Source organism: Aspergillus campestris (assembly GCF_002847485.1).
Source record: "Aspergillus campestris IBT 28561 chromosome Unknown P168scaffold_2, whole genome shotgun sequence".
Lineage (NCBI taxonomy): Eukaryota > Fungi > Ascomycota > Eurotiomycetes > Eurotiales > Aspergillaceae > Aspergillus > Aspergillus campestris.
Genome location: NW_020194337.1, coordinates 720,211 through 738,488, shown reverse-complemented (window position 1 = coordinate 738,488; position 18,278 = coordinate 720,211). Strand labels below are relative to the sequence as shown.

Sequence of the window (18,278 nt, the reverse complement as noted above, 5' to 3'; positions counted from 1 at the left end):
ATTGATTGATCAAAGCGAGATTGATTGATTGATTGGTTGGATTGGATTGGATTGAGGAAGTTTAAGAAGAAAAACGGAAAAAAGTCAGAGTCAAGGAGAAAGTCAAATGAATGGATAATAAAATAAACCTGGAGATGATATCGTTGTTGTTGGCACGCCTGTAAAACACCCGCTTAGACCCGAGCATAGCATAGCATATCATATATCAACATATGATGAATAGATAAGAGCAAAAAAAAAAAAAAGAAAGCAAGAATGAAAGTAAGAAGGAAGAAAGTAAGAAGGAAGAGAAGAAAAGGGCAGACGAGGCAAGTAAAGCGTTACAGGAAGGGAACATCCAACAACAGTGGGTTAATGTAAGTCCAACGCCAAACAAAAGCCAGAGCAGTCTATCTCATCAATAGATAGTACAAATCTTTCATTCTACCGTTCAGACGGACGGGGCGTCTGTTCCGAGCTCAAGTCAATGGAAGGAGTATGAGACGGTCGAGGCGTAGCTTCGGCGTCTAGAAGTGACTGGTCGTCGTCTGCGTCGTCCCGCGAGACCTTCACTAGCGGCGTGTTGGGGTCTGTTGGTGTGTGGGCGTCTTCTGATAACGTGCTGGGTGGGGTGGTGTTGCCCACCATGAAGCTTTGAGCCTCCTCCGCGGGGTCATCATCAGTCTCAACGATGTTGGCGCGGAAGAGCGGCGACGGGTGTTGAGGGAGAGGCGGTGACGATGTGTGTAAGAGCATTCGTGCAGTGGCGCGAGGGCTCGAAGCTAGCCCTAGCATGGGAGAGTGTCGCGGACTGAACTGGTCGTCTTCTAGTGATATCGTGTCGTCGGCGATGTGAAGCCCTTCGAAGCGGTCATCGATATCTGTGCTTCGAGAAGGTGACGACCCCATGCGATCCTCGTCGCTAAAGCTAAGGCTGGTGGAACCGCCGCTGCGGCGCCTCTCCAGCTCCCTCTCCTTTCGGATCAGCTCTTCGCTACCGCTCACCACGCTTCCTCGGCTGTTGGTCCGCATCATCTCGATTCCGAGCTTGGAGCCGGGACGGTTGGATCGTGTCCGGGAGCTAGGTGTTCGCACCTGCGAGTGGCCGAGCTCTTCATCCTCGTCGTCGCCCGACTCGGCACATTCGTAGCGTTTCTTTTCTAGAGATTCCCGCTTGGCGCGGATCGCCTCGCTGGATCGCTGCTTGCGTGGTGTCAGGACCCCGGAGGAATTGACGGATGCTGGAGCAGAGGACGCGTGGAGCATCTGTGGCTCGGGCGCCGAGCTGGTACTGGGCGGCGAGTCAGTGGTCTCTTGGATTGCAGGCGGAGCGTCCGATATCCCAAGACCTCCACCTCCTTCCTTGCCACCCCATTCATCGGCTCGCTGGCTGACGATGACAGGAGCCTCTTCGGGCTTGACGGATTCCACGTCGCCAAAGTAGCTGCTGCCAACCGAGTCTGTGCGGTTGGACCCCTGGTAGGAACTAGGAGGCACGAGCGCGAATCCGGACGATGTCGTCGAGCTTGGGCTGTGCTCCGTCGGAACAGGGGGTTGACGTGCTGCAGAGGTCGGAACCGCTAGTGGCTGGGTAGGATTGTAGTCTTTCGGCGGGGGCTTCCACTGGCAGAACTTGCACAGGGCTTCCGTAAGCTTGGTCAGGGTTGGGGGTTTCTCAATCAAGGAGGTAAAGGGATGCGTTTCCGGCAAATCCTTCAGATATCCTGTGACTGCGATGATCGGTGTATGTCGGTTGGCACCCCGCGTTTCGCGCACCATGCGAGCCACGTCGCTTCCGTTCACCTGGGGCAATTTGAACTCAGTCATGATGATGTCAAATTGAACTTCACTCAGCGCAAAGCGCATGGCCTCGGCGCCATTTTTGGCGGTGATCGTGCGGCACCGAAGCTTTTCAAACAGACGCTCCATGACAAGCCGAGACACCGGATGATCCTCACAGATGAGAACGTCCAGGGGTCGGAAGAAAGGCCCGTCGGGAAGGTTGATCTGCGACAGCCGTCTGGAACTCTGTCGACGCCGTTGTACTTTGAGTAGAGCTTTGGTACGGGGGTCTTCATTATCAGAGGATGAGGGAGAGACATCCGCAAAGAGTTGGCTGCGACGTTTGTGGTGGCCTGGGACATAGGACTCCTTAGTCACAGACGACGACGAAAGCTCCCCGCCGTCTTGAGATCCAATTGTCTGCGACCTCGCGCGGCTGGGGACGCTGCCCTGCCGGTGTAGGCTCGACGGCATCTTATCAGGCGAATGAGTCGAGACTCGGCCCGCTTTGATGGGCGAAGATGCCGCTGAGTTGTATTTGATACTGCCCATCCGGCTTGGATCCGAACCAACCGGGAAAGATCCGCTGCTGGATTGGTGAGAGTTCGTCGAGGACGAACCCGAGGTCTTTCTGCGCTCATGATTGTGGCCAGTGCTGAACTGAACAAGGAGTGGCGAGGAAGGTTGCGACGGACGGCTGGGAGACGAATTTGCCTGACTCAGGCTCGAAGGAGAGGATGGCCTGTTGTTGCCCTTGTTCTGCGATAGTGTCCGCTGCAATGGCATTGGTAACGGACTGCCTTCCAACGATGGCCCGGACGCGGTTGACGTTGGCCCTGAATTCGACCCAGACCCTTGTCCCTGGCTCTGAGCCTGGCTGTGGCTTTGGCTTTGGCCTTGTCCCTGCAATGAGTCCTGTGATGTCTGCTGTGATGTCTGCTGTGATGGATGCTGCTGCTGCTGAGATTGCGGTTGCGGCTGCTGCGGCTGTGCACCCGGAGGTGGAACCGAGCGTTGTTGTGCTTGCATGGCTTCTTGGCGCAGCTTCTGGATCACATCCTTGTTGGCTTTCTCCAGCATTGGAAGATTCTTGAAAGCGAAGTTGCCAAAGTCGTCGGCCAAAGAAGGCTCACTCAGCCTCCGGTTGCGGGAGTCGCGGACATGAGGTGGGATATGCAGAGGCATCAGTGGCCGCTTCGTTGAATTGACCTGCGTGCGTACTTTGAAGAGGGCGTCGTGAGGACGGTCTGGCGGATACACCGCTCCGGCTGTCACCGGGGTCTGCGGCGAATGACCATCTTCGAGCTCCTCGGCAAACGCTTGCAGCGTTGCGCCACGAGCGTCGAAGTATTCCGTGTCTTCGGGATTCTCCGTGTTGGGTACAAACTGCGCCTTGTCTTCCATTAGGGTGTCCCAATGAATGTCCGAGAACCAAGGATGGCTTCGGATCTCCGCCCCGCCGTTCGGGAACTTCTCGTCGACGTTGGCTCCAATGCGGTCCCGGGGGCGGATGGTCATCAGCTTGTTCATTAGGTCAATGGCTTCCGGGGAAGCGAGCTCCTCAGGCTCCTCCGGCCAGTTGATCTTTCGATGGAGGATATTGTCGAACACTTCGTCGGGTGTAGCAGCATTGAAAGGGGGATAGCCGAAAAGGAACTCAAATAAGATGCAGCCCAACGACCACCAGTCACTCACTTCATCTTGGCCTAGACCGTTGATAGTCTCCGGAGCCAGATAATCCGGTGTCCCGACAAAGCGCCTGTTGTGGTCTTCCGGGTCGAACAGCGCCATCAACGGCGGCATCATGCTTTGCGGGGGCGGGGTCCCGTACGAAGTCTGGTTGCTAGTCGTCGGCTGTAGGGGTTGCAGCTGAGGGGACGACTCGCCCGCCTCGCTCTGGCCCTCTTCTTCAGGCAGATGGCCCCACGGAGTTAGCGGAAAGGGCAGAGAGCCTAGGCCCTGAGACTCCCCGCGTGCGTCGCTGCTATCGTTGAAGGACATATTCCGGAACATGGTGTGAAGGTGATCGCTACTGCCGCTGTCACTGCGGTAGCCCGACGCTCTGCGGGACGTCTGTCGGCTCTGTCCGCTTCCCCCTTGTTGGCTCAGACTGAAGTACGATGGCTGCGGCATGCTGCCGGCCATATCTGGCGGGATCAACGGCGTCGATCCCGGGGATCCGCTGCCCTGAAGGTCGACCGAGGCCGAGCGGGAAGAGGTGATCGAGGTGGCGCGGGGGAAGGGGCCCTGCCGGAGAAGGTCGGGCGTCGGCTCGTTCATACTCTTCAGCACGCGTTTCTGCCGGCCTACCAGACCCATCCGGGACAGCCCGAAATCCGTCAGCTTCAGATGGCCGTTCTGGTCGATTAGGAAATTGTCCGGCTTGAGGTCCCGGTGGACGATGCCTCTCCCGTGCAGGTGTTCTACCCCAAGGACTACTTCGGCAATGTACTTCTTAGCCATGTCTTCGGGGAGGCCTCCCAGGACTTTGACGAGGGAAGCGCAGTCGCCCCCGTTGAGATATTCCATTACCAAGTAGAGATAATCCTTGCTGGAGAAGGTCCAGTAGAGTTTAGCCACAAAATCACTTTCCCCCTGCCACATCATGATCGCCCGTTCAGCTTTGACGTTGGTGACCTGGTTCTTGGCCACCATGTCCGCCTTCTTCAGCACCTTGATCGCGTAGTACTCGCCGGTGGACTTCTTCTTGGACAGATAGACGCTCCCAAACGCGCCTTTGCTGATCGGTTTGATGATCTCGAAGTCCTTGATCGACGGCGGTGCGGGTCGCGGCTGGGGCTGGCTGGCGGAGGATAGATGTGGCGATACGGGGGGAACCTTGGCGGCATCAGACGACGTCGCGGAGGATTGACGGCGGTGATGCCGATAGTGCATATGGGCGAGTTCACCGGCGTGAGCCGACGGGGAGACCACCGGGGACGGTAAGCTCTCCGCGCCACACGACAGCCGCGGCTTGGGAATGCGTAACGGCGAGTGGGGGCCCGACATTCGGGCGGGGGAATGCCCGCGGCGGGGGGAGCTGGACAGACCAGGAAGCACCAGGCTCCGACGCTTTCGTTCGAGGCTCCGGTCCGACGACGGCGATTCCGTCCGTAGAGTTCCGGGAAGGGCAGAAGAGAAGACGCTGCTATCGCTGACATCACCCGCGTCGCTCTCGGTCGGCGGGAACCCACGACGACTAGGTTGGGACGTCCCCAGGACGGCTGCGGCACTTTTGTGGGAACGGGGGGTGGGACATTCCAACGGGCTATTCGACCCCGTCGACACGGCGACAGAGGGCGACCGTCCCTCGGAGGGCTGTGCGAGCGGGAAGCGATCTGGGGAGTTGCGCATGGACATGGTCAAGGCCGACACCGCGGGCGCAGGCGGCACGGCCTGGGGCTCGGGCATCGGCTTCGGCTTCGGACTCGGACTCGGAGCGACGGCGGGAGACATAGTGCTGCTATCCGGAACGTCATCTTCGGCGGAGCTCGAGTCACTCAACTGGCCCGCTGCGATACGCTCGGCCTTGCGGAGGGCCGCGGTGATGCATTCCTCCACCAAGACTGTGTACTCAATGCGGATCCGTTCGGCGTATTCGACGATCTTGCGATGGCGAATGACGGCGTCCACCATCGCTCGCACCACGCCCTCGGTATCCGTACAGAGTGCGGCCAAGCCCTGCTCCTGGCCCAGCGTATTGGAGCTCGGAGACTGCCACTGGAGGACCTGCGAGATCCGCGACTCCGACTGGGGAGACAGCGTTCGGAAATCGTCCGGGTTGTCCGTGCGCGACTGTTTGATCACGGGCATGTTGATCTCCAGCGCGGTGTCACACAGATCGAGAATCAGCTCGACCACACGGGCCAGTGGGCGCCGCACGGCGAACGAACGGCCCCGCAGGTGTCCAATTCCCGATGTCGAATGATCGCGAGATCTGGGGGGCGTACCGGGAGCCGAGCTGGCACTCGACACAGACCCGGACGACGCCACTGAGGCGGGTGCCGAGGCCGTTGGGGACGGGCCAATCAGTAATCCTTTGTACTCCGGTTGAACGGGGGGCGGCGGGCTGGTGCTTTCGCCCGTATGAAACGGTCTGCTCTGGCGGGCCTCCAGGGCGTCCAGAACCCTGACGATCGCGTGGCGCTGCTCGTTGAGGTTCTCTTGGGCGATTTGAACGTCCATCTCGGCTCGATGCTCTTGCAGACAGAGATCGGAGTGTTTCTCAAACCACCACGGGGTGATCTGGCGCTCGCAGATCCGGCACAGGACGGGTTGAGGGGCGGGGTGTTTCGAGACGTCGGGTTCGATGGCGGCGGCCTCGGCCAACGTCGTCAAGTAGTTTGCCAATACTTCCGCGCCAACACCGAGAGATTCGACAAGTAACGGAGGGAGATCGATGGTGACTTCTCGGGGTTCGGAGAACGGTCGCAACATCCACATGGTCTGCAGCAATGGCACCCGTCAGTCAACGTCCCCAGAACGTTCGGTTTGATCAGAGAAGGGGTGAAGGACTGCAACTTACGTGGCCAGCTCCATCTCCACGTTCATACACCATGATCCCCTGGCCTTCCATGGTGAGGACATTGTTCCCCTCTACCTGATCGGGGGGCGCCTCCTGCTCGGCCACGTCCACATTCTCCCCCGCCTCAGTCTTCTCGGACTCCTCCAAGGGGCGTGGTTCCGGCGAGTACTGCAGAATCGAGTCGGGGCCCATCTCCAGGGCAAAGCGAATGAAACGACTGCGCGAGTCGTCCGCCTGGAGGGACTCGATCGCCAGTTGAAAGGCATCCTTATGGTCGACCAGGATCTCCGAGATCAAATGACCCTCGACGGAGGCGGGCGCGGTCCCGACCACCTGTTTCCACGACGGACTGACCCATTTGACGCGACCCTCGAGATCCAGGTCGACGATGACGTTCAGGGTCTGTTCCGCCGCCTCCCTCAAGTCATCACGTTCCCCCTGCATGTCATCACTGTAGGAGCGAGCCAAAGGCGACTTGTTCTCGACCGAGCGAGCCTCCTGCCTCAGGGCGGTAACGGCCGGAGGCGCCAGAAACTGAGCATGAGCAGGGGAGGGACCATTGCCTGCCATGCTGGACCGAACGATTCCGGGAACGGAACCGTCGGGACGGGCGGGGAAGGAAGGGAGCGAAGTGAGACGAAAAGAATAGAGGTCAAAAGATGAGCTGTGAGCACCGGACCGTCTGCCGAGCAGGGCGGGAGCCCATGAATTGAGCCTATGAATGCATTCGCAGCATCAACGGGCCATGACTAGATCGCGGGAGGGGTATGAAGTTCGGGTAGTAAGGGACGTTCCGACCGCGACCGCGACCACGACACGGGAAGGTTGACTTTAGGCCTTGCGTTCACAAGGAGAGGGTATGAATCACTGGCCAAAAATAAGAATTCCGGTTAGGGGACGTCAATCGAAAGAAGAGTAAAAAGGAAAAGATGAGGTGAACTGAATCTTGATCACGTAAGGACAGTCAGGGAAAGTAAAAAAAAATAAAAAATAAAAAAGAGACTAGGGGAAAGCGAAGAATGAAGAGAGCGGCTATGCGGGGGAACAGCGCGACGGCGAGGCGTCAACGCGAAGTCAGAGTGATCGACACGAATCAATCCCAAAACGATATGACTGTAGCCGGCGGGAAGTTGGGAAAAGACGATCAATGGAGGAACCAAGGAAGAGGGTTGAATGGGTGAGAGGAGGGGAGGGACTGAGAAGATCAAAAGTACAGGTCAAGACAAGAATGGACAGGAAGGGAAAAGTAAAAGGAAGAAAAGCGAGAAGAGAAAGAGGATCAGACAAGTGAAGTCCGAGACAGACAGAGAGAGAGAGAGAGAGGGAGAGAGGTGTTGCCAGTGGGGTATGATACGGTATGGTACTGATACCAGTACGTCATGTGATCGTACTGGTATGTAAGGTGACGGGTTCATCTTGCCCTGATGATGACGGTGATGACGATGACAGCAACAGGTGAGACTTATGAGACTTACTCAGAGTATATCGATAGATGACACTGGTTGGTTTGTTCTCTTTCTTCTTTCTGTTCTTTTCTGTTCCTTAAGGATACCAAGAGTTGAAGGGTTGAATGGAATAAAGACCGGTATCGATCAGTGAGCTGTACTGGGTGGGTGGTGGTGGAATCACCTCCAAGTCAATTGCAACTTTTGACCTTCCATGTTCCATTATTATATCTCAACGCCCAAAAAATCCGAAAAAAAAATAAAATAAAATCAGACAGACAACAGCCATGTTTTGGTGCTCCCTTGGCCTCCGACACCTGAAGTTCAACCGGAGTCGTCTCGCTCGCCATGATTGGACTACATCCCAGTGCAAAAGTCATTTAGATCTGTACTATCCCGGTTTCCCCTCCCCCCTCTGCATCAAGACAACACGGCTCGTTTCTCGGGACACCACCATCCTGGTCGACTAGTCTATTTATGTGTTTATTATTATTATCATGATCATTATTATTGTTGTTTTGTCCAGATGGTTGACGAACCCCTATGTTCAACATCCGTCGTTGTATCAATATTCCAGTCGAGTAACATACAGCCAGCTCCCCCAAACGCCACAGTCGTCCAACGGTCGACTCGACCCAACTTTCCTGACCCGAGAGCCCTCTCGATTCGCAGGAATTGAATTTCGGCACAGGCGGTTCTGCCGCAATCGAGAAGGTCCACGAACATGCAGAGCTCAGTCAGCTGTTCTGTTTCCATGGAACCGATCCACCGTTTGCTCACTTGACTATCAGAGACTACACGTCTAAACGTCTCTCCTTCTAATGATCAACAGTGTATTATGTTTATCAGAGTCGGTATCAGTTTGTATCCACCCGGTACCAGTGTGTATCATTCCGTATTCGTCGGTATCAGGTTGCATGGCCGGTATCAGCCAATCCGTACAGATCGATCGGCAACGGCATCATCGCAGTGTGGAGCCACGGCCTTAACCCTAACCACTCGAACCATCCACTGTACTTTGTCTTTTTTCCCTCTTCTCCTCTTTTCCTGGCTGTTATTGCCCATCATGACAATCCTGAACTTTCTACCCCATAACAAAATCCAAAAGCAACAACCCCCAACCCGAAGGGGTAGCGTCCCGAACGTGGCGAGCTTCTGCGTTGGTTCATCTGCGGGGTAAGAAATCCAAAATGTGGAGCTACTTATCTGCATCTGTATCTGTATCTGACAAGTATCCTCCCTCCCTAAAACCTGAACGGACGGAAAAACAAGTGTGGTCCAGTCTGCCCCCTCCCCTTGCCTCGCTGCAAGGCCCATCTGCACCTACCCTCCCCTTCCATCTTCTTTAACCAAATCACAAGTCTCATGGGAGGATAGAGCGGGTCCAAAAGACGACCTACTAGGACAGGAGTATGCCCTACCCACTATCATCATCATGATGTCTGATGTCTGTCTCTGCTTCCTTTTCCCCCCTCCTTAATCCATTCACACCGTGGTTCAAACCACCTTTGTCAAATCCATCCGCACTTCGAACCTGGGGAAGCCTTCCGCCGTGTGAGCCATGACCCAGCGCCCAAACAACCCCTGATGCAATCTACCACTGCTCTCGTCCTTCCTTCGTGAAGGCAAGAAAAACCGAACGAATCCCCTTCGGCTCCACTGAATCATCACTTCCTCCACTTCCTCCACCACATGTATGCACATGCATGTGTGTTGCATGTTCTCTCTGTATTATGTACAAGTACGGATTACTGTATGGATCATCCATCTCTGTCCACCTCAACATGTCGTCAGTCATTATCCGGGCGAAGAACCGGCGGTACAGTAAGTCGCGGTGAGGACACCATAGTAGACCTTCGGATTTTGAGAAAAGGTTATACACAATGGTCAAAGAAGATGCCAGACTCGATATCCTCTCTATTCGATACGGTCTAACCGCTTGAGGTCCTTCATCCCTGAGCCAGGATCGGTCAGATCCCCCGCAATCGTCCACCAGTAGGGACATGCGTGGTTGTGCTATCAGATGACCTTCTCCAAGCAGCCATAAACTTTCTCTCGTTCTAGATATTTCTAATCATTATAATTACCTAACGGATATGAAGTATAGGTTGAAACAGATGGAGAAAGAAGAAAGCGGTTCCCCAAATAAACCCAGTAGCCGGCCCAGCAGACCTTATCCTATCCGCTAGAATGGATGCTAACAGTCGATCCGCAGTAGAAAAGAGAGAGCAGGTCTGGCCTCTTTCCAGGGCTTTCCAGTCCCGTAGTCCTCTACCCAGTCCAACCATAAAAGCATCAATTCTAGACCTACCCAGGCGATTTTAGGTAAACCTCTCCCCCCTCTTTCGAATCGAATCGAACATATGTACATACATATCCCCCGAACCCCAAACCCAACCCCTTGTCCCGTTACTCAAAGTCCTCCTCATTCCACACACCCAATAGGGTGATTTATGTCATCGGTTTAGTAGATACCACCCAGACTGGTTGGCTGGCTATAGCGAAGTATATCATGCGAAGTCGATCTACTCGGTAAGTGGCTCGCTGGGGTTGTACAGACCGGAGACCGGTACTTTTATTGGTGACCGGGATGGTGTTTGCTTGATTGGGGATGTCTTTTTTGTTATTGGTTGGTTTGGGATTTGTCTTATGGGGTGCTTTTATGGGGTGCTTTTATCATTGATGTTGGTTGAGGTCATTGGGGTTGTGGGATGTACTTTGGTTTGGTTGTCGTGGAATTTAGCAGATTAGGTTGTTGGATATCTATGTGCTGATGTGGGTGTAGGTTTGGCTCGGCTTTCTACCTACCTACTTAGTATGGTGTCTATATGGTATCCACATAGGGTCGGTGACTACGGGGTATTATATGCACAGGTGCTGATGATTGCATTATGTTTGACAGTGTAAGTGGTTCCTTTAATCTAATCTAAACCGAGTAGACAGTTATAGTAAGAACTGTACCGTGATAATCCTTCCTTACAGAACAAATCTAGACCTTTATATAGTTCCATCAGTGCTATATAGATCATCCACTATTCTATGGAATAAGTGCTAGTAATAGCCTGAGATAACATCCTTATTCAAGTAAGTATTCCTTTGATACCGACAGATAGCCTACTAACCTGTTTCTATCATCAGACTGCTGAAAATATATGGCTCTCATGTCAACAGACAGTATAAATAGCATCCCAAACAAATCATCGTTCCTAAAAACGGTGACCGTGATAATGACACCAGCTTATAAAAACATGGAACTGTCTGAAACACCCCATACAAAGGATATTCCCTACCAGATGGATCCTTCATCGCAGGTGATAATCGATGGATCTCTGCATTCACTCGATATCATGATGGAATTGCATGACCTCTAACTCGTGACCTCCCTCTCTACCTACATCTATAAATGCATCTTCGATCAAGATATCTACTTCTCCAACCCCATATTCCAAAGCTTCTACACAGGAGTATCCATCCATCCATCCATCCCAACAACCAAACCCACCACACATCTCAAACCAAGGCTCAACCAAGCAAAGCCACAATGACCTCAACCCCAAGCTCCCTCTCCCTCTCCCACACCCACTCCCTCCCAACCGGCAACACCCTCTCAAACCGCACCCCCAGCTCTCCCCCATCCTCTCTCACCCACTCCCTCTCCCAGTCAGGCCAAAGCCCAGGCCAAGACACACCCCCCTTCTTCGCCTTCTTCCACGACTTCACCTTCAACCCGCGCGGCGTCCTCATCGACGAATTCAACCGTCTCGCTTGCCTGCGCAGCTGGTCCAACAAGGGCCCCGTCCGCCGCTGGATGTGGAACTTCCTCCTCCGGTGTGAATTCAAGCGGCTGGTGCTGCGCGCACAGGATGGAGAGACGGGCGCGGGCCCGGTGCTGGCTGATTGGCAGGGGCTTTGTGTGGAGGTGGGCGTTGGGGGGGAGGAGGGGAGTATTAGGAGGTGTAAGAAGGTTGGTCTTCCTTTTTATATTTATTGGTTTGGGGGCTTGGGGGTTTGAGATGATAGATGAAGAGAGAGTGAGAGAGAGGAGAACAATGCAGCTGATAATATGTCATGACAGGCCCTCGCAAAAGTCCACATCAACCTCGTCGACCTCCTCGAGCATCGACGTCTGGGCACCCCGCTGAAACACTTTCCGGACCTGGGCGCTTTGATCCGGTATACGCGGCAGACGGGCAAGTTTGTGAGTCGGGAGTTGGTGAAGGGGGATCCGATGGTTAAGGTGTTGTTGAGGAAGATGCGTTGAGGACTTACTTCAAGTTGCTTTGTTGGGGGTTCGGTCTTGGTGTTAAGGTCGATATCTGTCTATCTATCTGGAGATGGTGTGCTTGCGTCGAGGATTTACTCACTTTGTTGGGAGATGGTGCTTGGTGTTGTGGGTCTGGGGTGGTGGGCTTGTTTGTGGAGGGGGCTCAGTTGATTTGATTTAGGGGAAATGGGTGGACATGGGCTGGGTGAGGGTGATGGATGGAGAGTGAGGTTGGAGTGGATGGGGAGGATAGCAGGATTGAAGGGGAAGTGAAGGAATCCATTGTATGCGGAGGATGGGTATGTCTCATTTGATAAAAAAAAGTATGGTAGATAACTAAGCCCGGACAAAGTCAACGAGCCACAATCAATATTGATATCGATATTAAAACATTACTGTATTATACAAACAAACATCACCCCTACAGACCCTTCTTCTGTCCCTCCAGCCGCTCCCGCTCAACCACATAACCCACCGCACGAGCAAGACCCTCATCAACAGGCACAATAGGCTTATACCCCAAGCGCCACTTGGCCTTATCACACGAGTAATAGCGCGTCATACACGAATAGCGCACCATCCGCGACGTCAGCCGCGGGGTCTTCCCAAACAGACCCATCACAGACTCCGCAAGACCACCAATAGGGCCCAGCAGACCCTCCGGCAGCTCGTACACGTCCTGCGGCTCGACGACCCGGTCGGTCAGCGCCCACGCTGCGTGCGTCATGTCCCAGAAGTACACGGGGTGGTCGTTGGTGATGTTGAAGGCTTCGCCGTCGATGCGCTCGTAGTCCAGCAGGTCGCCCTGGCCGCTCTCGTAGCGCGTGTGGGTCGCGAGGAGGCGGTAGGCGGCCAGCATGTGCGAGTAGGCTACGTTGCCGACGTAGGTGAAGTCGAAGAGGTTGTTGTTGCTGCCGAGCTGCATGCGCAGCACTGTGCGGGAGGCCTTCGAGGCGTGTTCGAGGATCTTGAATGTGAATGTCGTGTCCTTTTCGCCGTAGATGCCGGCGGGGCGGATGGCGCATGTGAGCATTTTTGTGGGCGACGCGCGGTTGTATTTCAGGACGAGCTCTTCTGCGTCGGCCTGTTATTTGGATAGGATGTTAGTTTTGACTGACACCTCTTTCTCTGAGCCACGCGTCTGTAGAGAAGGGCAAGGCGTACCTTCGTCTCGGAGTAATACTCCAGCTGTCTCTCGCCCCGAACATAAGGCCACTCCTCAGTAACATTGATCAAGTCACTCTGCGTATCATGCACAACGGAGCTCGAGCTCGTATACACAAACGCCTTGCACTTGCTCCCCCAGTCGCCATGAGCGCCGCCCGCGACCTCCAGCAACGTCTTCGTGCCATCGACATTCACCTTGCGCAGCAACGGCTTGTTCCCATCCAGCACGCTAGGCGTCGCAGTGTGGATAACCACGTCGGGCTTGACCGCGCGGAAGACATCCAGCATGGACTCGACGGAGGTGATGTCGCCGTCGTAGTAGTCCGCGCCCGGCAGGCGGTTGTTGGTCGTGCGCAGGTCCACGACCGCTACCTTGGCGACGTTCTTCGGGTAGCGCTCCGAGAGCTTGGGGTACTCGAACCGCGGGTCGCCGGAGGGCTTGGGCAGCGCGACGCTGGGGTCGTTCTCGGAGGGGAAGTTCAGCAGCTGGTCGACGATGTGCCAGCCTAGGAAGCCGCAGCCTCCGACGACGAGGACGGTGCCTAGGGGGATGGTAGGGCGCTTTTCGGTGGACATGGTGAGGTTGATGAGTATTGACGATTCAAAGGGAGAGGCGGAGGGAATAAGGAGGGAGGAGAGGATGATGGGAAAACTCAACGCCTGGCGATATGGTGATTATGATGTTGGAGTTCGCTATTTAATCTAGGTTTAGGGGCGAACGGGTCCGGCTCCAGAATCTCCGTAGCCCATTGCGGGCCCCACGCTTAACGGTCGCGTTATTGGCTGGTGGACGCGTGGCGTTTCTCGCTGGTTTTTCTCCATAAGCATGATATTTACGATTTATGGAGTACAGTTGTTTAGGAGATGCATGTTATGTTTATTACTAGGATATCTGATGGCCAAAACAGAAAGGAAAGAAATCAGACAGAAGAAAAGAAGTGGTAAAATAGGAATAATTTTATGTCGGAGTAATAAATAGGAGACACCATAGCTCCACAACACCCGCAAAATGACCATAGCAGTCTGACGGCCGCTTAACGCGTAACTAGCCCATGAGCAATTAGCAGCTGAGATATCAAGGAGATAAACATGTCGGTAGCGAGTGAGTGACAGGCATCCCATGGCACTGTCGGTAAATCGACCGGATCACAGTCATTACCGCATGGTTTCACCAAATATCATGCAAACGCATCCCTAAGCCATCATAGTTATTAGATTGCGGGTAAAGTAGTATAAAAAAGGTCTGCAATACATACTCGACGCTTTTCTCAACCGATTTCCGTAATTCTCGGTGGTACCGTCGTCGGCCCTCTGCACAGCCCCAAAACATTGTGGATGCTTCGGAGCGCACGTTGGCTCGCGGATCGTATGCCGGGGAGTCCTCCTCCAGGGTCGCTAGGATAGCTTCTATATGCCAACGCATCTCGTCGCTGCGCCGTGGGACATAGCACAGCACCCCGAGTCGAGACACGCGCACATGGAAGATGGGCGTTTCCATGAACACGCGAGGCTGCTCCTCGGGGAAGCGAGGGCTGAGATAGATTTTGATCTTGAAGATGCCGCCATCCAGGTGTGTCATGGGACGACCAAAGTATGTGATCACCCATTCAAATGGGTTACCGTCGACAAGGTCCAGGGCGATCATAAAGTTCTTCTGGTTTTTGTAATCCTCGACAATCTGCTCGTACTGGCGCTGGAGATTCACGGAGATGCCCAGCTCTTGCTTCTGGGTTAAGAGCCCCTCGGTGGGCCATTTTCGGGTTTCGCCAAGTATCTTCTCTCTAAGGAAGTTGAGTCTCCGTCTGAGCTCGGGATAGTCGAAATGGCCGTCCATGATATTGCCGATGCCTTCGAACGGCATCCGCTGAAACTTGCGATTGCGTGAGACTCCGGGCTCCGCGGCATCGACGGTTCGTAGGTAGGCGTCGAAATACCACAAGAAGCGTCGTTTACGGAGGTCAAGAAAGCGATCGCACGGTTCTTTGTCGTCATCCCAGCTTACATCCTCTTCACTCTCGTCTTCGGAATGCTTTTCGACTGGACGTGCCAGCGTCCCGTCTGGTGAGATTCCCATTGACAACTCCAATGGCTCAATAACCGCAAGGCGGAGGGTTTCATGGCGGATCTGAACACAAATTCGCGACTGTTATCGATCTTTCCCATGTTCAATCGGCAGGACAATAGATACCTTGGCGACGTAAGCGTCCATATTTTCCAAATCAGTAGCCGACTTTGCCGTATCATATCCAGGCTCATTTTCGTAGGGATTACTCGACATCAAGCTTTGAATGGATATCAACACGGACTCTAGACCCTGCGCCGATGACCACTGTTCTCCGCGTTCGCCACGCCAGGTTCTAGAGGAGCCTGTCAGCTTTAGTCGCAGAAGAGGCTAGTACCACAGAACCCTTACCCAAGAATCGACCTATATTTGTTGTCTTAGTCAACGGAAGCAGAACTATTGGCGTCCTCCACACTATACTCACAAGCAAACCTTGCCCGACGCATAGATATTGGGGTTAAACCGACACCGCCCTTTGTTGGTCGTCATGGCGCGGACACGGGGTGGACTCGCAGGGTATCCTGGAATCGCGCGCCATCAGCTTCTTGCAACGTTCATGCGGTATCTTTATCTTTTTGTCTGGTTGAACGAGCTTAGCTTACCTTTCCCGAACTTAACCGCGAACTGTCGAGGAACTGATGGTTAGTATTCAGGACATCCTGCGGCACAGTGGGACATATCGATACGAACTTCAAACAGGCCAAACTCGTATGGTGTCTCTGGTGGACCCAGAATGAGAGCAGAGACGCTGCGGATATCGGAATCATCGTAAGACACCGCGAGAGCTATGGTTTTGATTAACTGGCTGACATCTAACTGGAAGCTGCTGAGGACGGCGGTTTCCCGCCAGCTGGTAGAGGGGTCCTACAAAGGTCTGTACTCTGCTGCAGCTGTTTGATTTCCTGGTACCCCGCCACCCGATGAAGCCCCTCGTCAGTATCGTAGGTGTACGGGTGGCCACACGAAAGCGACGCTGCTCGATGGAAAGGTTTGAAGGAGTATTACCCTTGTGATGCGAAGGATGGCTTGATCAGACATCCTGAACAGGGCGGCAGTTTCACTTTGCGATCAGTGGTGGGAAGAGCAACACGAAGTTATCAGAGAGAGGGGAAATCGATAGCGACAAAAGTATGATGCTTGGATGCTGTGGGAGGCTGAACCCAGGCGGAATGACGATAGGCAGAGAGTGGCTGTTTTTCTGCAGCTTGAAACGCATCAAACTGCATGAAAGAAACCAGGAAGGCTCTATAAGGCTGTCTACAGTTTCTGGAGGTTGACCAAGAAAGAGAAAAAAGGAATGAATGAATTGATCGATCAATCGATCAATCAATCAGTGATGGGAGTACTGGAAACAATGGATGACGGAATTGTATTTGAGGTACTGAATACCATCACCGCGATTAGCTACCTTAGGCACCACTTTGTAGATCCAGGTGATCTGATTGATATGGGTGACTGCAGCGCCACCATCTGGTCGCCTTCCTGCCTGCTCAACCTTTGTGGTGGGAGTGAATACGATCCAATAACCCCTCAGAATCTGCCTCTCTCTGCCTAGTTGCAGAGTAGTAGATAATAGTTTGGTCATACTCAAGGACCTCTCTCAGTGTGATTTTAGCGCCCTCTGGGTAAGTTCCACTACACCAAAATAGAAACAGCTCAACCTTGGATACTGACTGGAGCTCATATCAGCACGAGCTGGATCCCTGGGGTAGCTGTCTGACGATATATACTACAAGCAGTATTGTCCCTGCTACAATTACCTTGACCCTCTTCAACCATTGACCAAGTTCTGGAGGTGAAGGGACATTACCATACCTACTCAGGTACGACTGATTACATATTTCCAGACTCCATACTATTTCCATACCAAGTGCTCGTCCGTGACGGGCGACAGATGAAGCAGCCCCTGTCTCACCGCCTGCTCAAGGTGGGCATCCCATTTCCCGGCTCCAACCAGAGTCAACCAGTGTGAGTGTGAGGATGGAGATGGGATCCACCCATCTGTCATCTTGTCCCAATGCCCAACCTTCCTAGACTTTCTGATCAGGGAATAGATCGAGCGGGCCCCATGGATCCCTCGGGTCTCCAAAAAACCCCCTGTCAAATTTCTTTCTGCAGAAAACATCTTATCACTTACCGCCCGGTTGATAACTACTAGTAGTCTAGTACACTGGTATTAGACTTCCCACTATCCATACCTACCTACAGAAGACTGCTGATAGACAGATTGGTGGTCGGCATAGCATTGTACTACTGTATAGTCTCTCACTCTGGCTGGCAATCTGATAGAAGATTCTCAATGCAAACAATATCCATGGTTGATGTGCAGCTGCAGTAACAGCGGCACATGCGACTACCTGGTATCATGATTACATATGTTTAGTACGGAGTAATAGCGGCCCCTTGAAGGGCAATCTTGAAACGTGAGCTTTACAGCCTGGTTTCTGCCAGTACAAATCAGCTGTCCCTCATATCGGTAGGTGTTCTAAGAGGAAAGCTTCTATCAAAAGAACCCACAGTGTTTCTTCATTCTTTCCAACAGATTAACATCCAAATTAAGACCCTCCTTACTTTCAAATTTCATTCTGCCTTCCAGGAGTCCAGGAGCGGTTCAGAATATTTCAGCCCCGCCCAAACAAAGCCCCAGCCATCTGATATCTAAGTGGTGGAGTACCACTCCCGTGCCGCCCACCTCAACCTAACCTAACCGAAGGGCGCAAGATACCCTGTATGGTAATCTATACAGGACAAAAGGCGGTGCAACAGGCGGTGAGAGTATCCACGTGACCCGTTCCTAGCGGGCAAAGCAGCAACATTGCAAGCGCATAGGGGGGGAAAGAGAGGAGGGGGAAAGAGAGAGAGAGAGAGGGGGCAGCAGCAGACAAGACAGCAACAAATTCCCCAGCAAGCACTCTCACTCCCACTCCCCTAAACAACGCGATTTGCTTGATTCTCCCTCTCGCTCTCGCTCTCTCTCCCTGTCTCTCTCTTCCTCTTCTTAGTTCCTTCTGTGTTGGCTTTCAATCCCTCCATCTTTTTCCCTTCTTCCTCCTT

The 18,278-nt window shown here is 53.6% G+C and overlaps 4 protein-coding genes across 4 annotated transcripts; 1 reads left to right on the top strand and 3 right to left on the bottom strand.

Moving 5' to 3' along the window:
- Window positions 1-423: 423 nt before the first annotated feature.
- On the bottom strand, window positions 424-6,856 carry P168DRAFT_279141 (protein kinase RIM15; the record flags this gene model as incomplete). The annotated part of the gene is made up of 2 exons (XM_024835756.1): window positions 424-6,207; window positions 6,287-6,856. 2 exons carry the CDS (start codon window positions 6,854-6,856, stop codon window positions 424-426), a joined length of 6,354 nt encoding a protein of 2,117 aa, XP_024695738.1.
- Window positions 6,857-11,220: 4,364 nt separating this feature from the next.
- On the top strand, window positions 11,221-12,389 carry P168DRAFT_287642 (uncharacterized protein). The gene is made up of 2 exons (XM_024836617.1): window positions 11,221-11,695; window positions 11,807-12,389. Exons 1-2 carry the CDS (start codon window positions 11,273-11,275, stop codon window positions 11,990-11,992), a joined length of 609 nt encoding a protein of 202 aa, XP_024695737.1. The 5' UTR covers window positions 11,221-11,272; the 3' UTR covers window positions 11,993-12,389.
- Window positions 12,310-13,778, bottom strand: P168DRAFT_287641 (C-3 sterol dehydrogenase/C-4 decarboxylase). The gene is made up of 2 exons (XM_024836616.1): window positions 13,160-13,778; window positions 12,310-13,079 (listed from the first exon to the last, which is right to left on the bottom strand). Exons 1-2 carry the CDS (start codon window positions 13,736-13,738, stop codon window positions 12,417-12,419), a joined length of 1,242 nt encoding a protein of 413 aa, XP_024695736.1. The 5' UTR covers window positions 13,739-13,778; the 3' UTR covers window positions 12,310-12,416.
- Window positions 13,779-14,027: 249 nt separating this feature from the next.
- On the bottom strand, window positions 14,028-16,556 carry P168DRAFT_287639 (ubiquitin-conjugating enzyme E2). Its single transcript, XM_024836615.1, has 9 exons — window positions 16,230-16,556; window positions 16,093-16,126; window positions 15,915-16,009; window positions 15,827-15,848; window positions 15,649-15,745; window positions 15,576-15,587; window positions 15,351-15,519; window positions 14,419-15,287; window positions 14,028-14,356 (listed from the first exon to the last, which is right to left on the bottom strand). The coding sequence occupies exons 1-9, from the start codon at window positions 16,260-16,262 to the stop codon at window positions 14,341-14,343; spliced, it is 1,347 nt and encodes a 448-aa protein (XP_024695735.1). The 5' UTR covers window positions 16,263-16,556; the 3' UTR covers window positions 14,028-14,340.
- Between the last annotated feature and the right edge of the window lie 1,722 nt (window positions 16,557-18,278).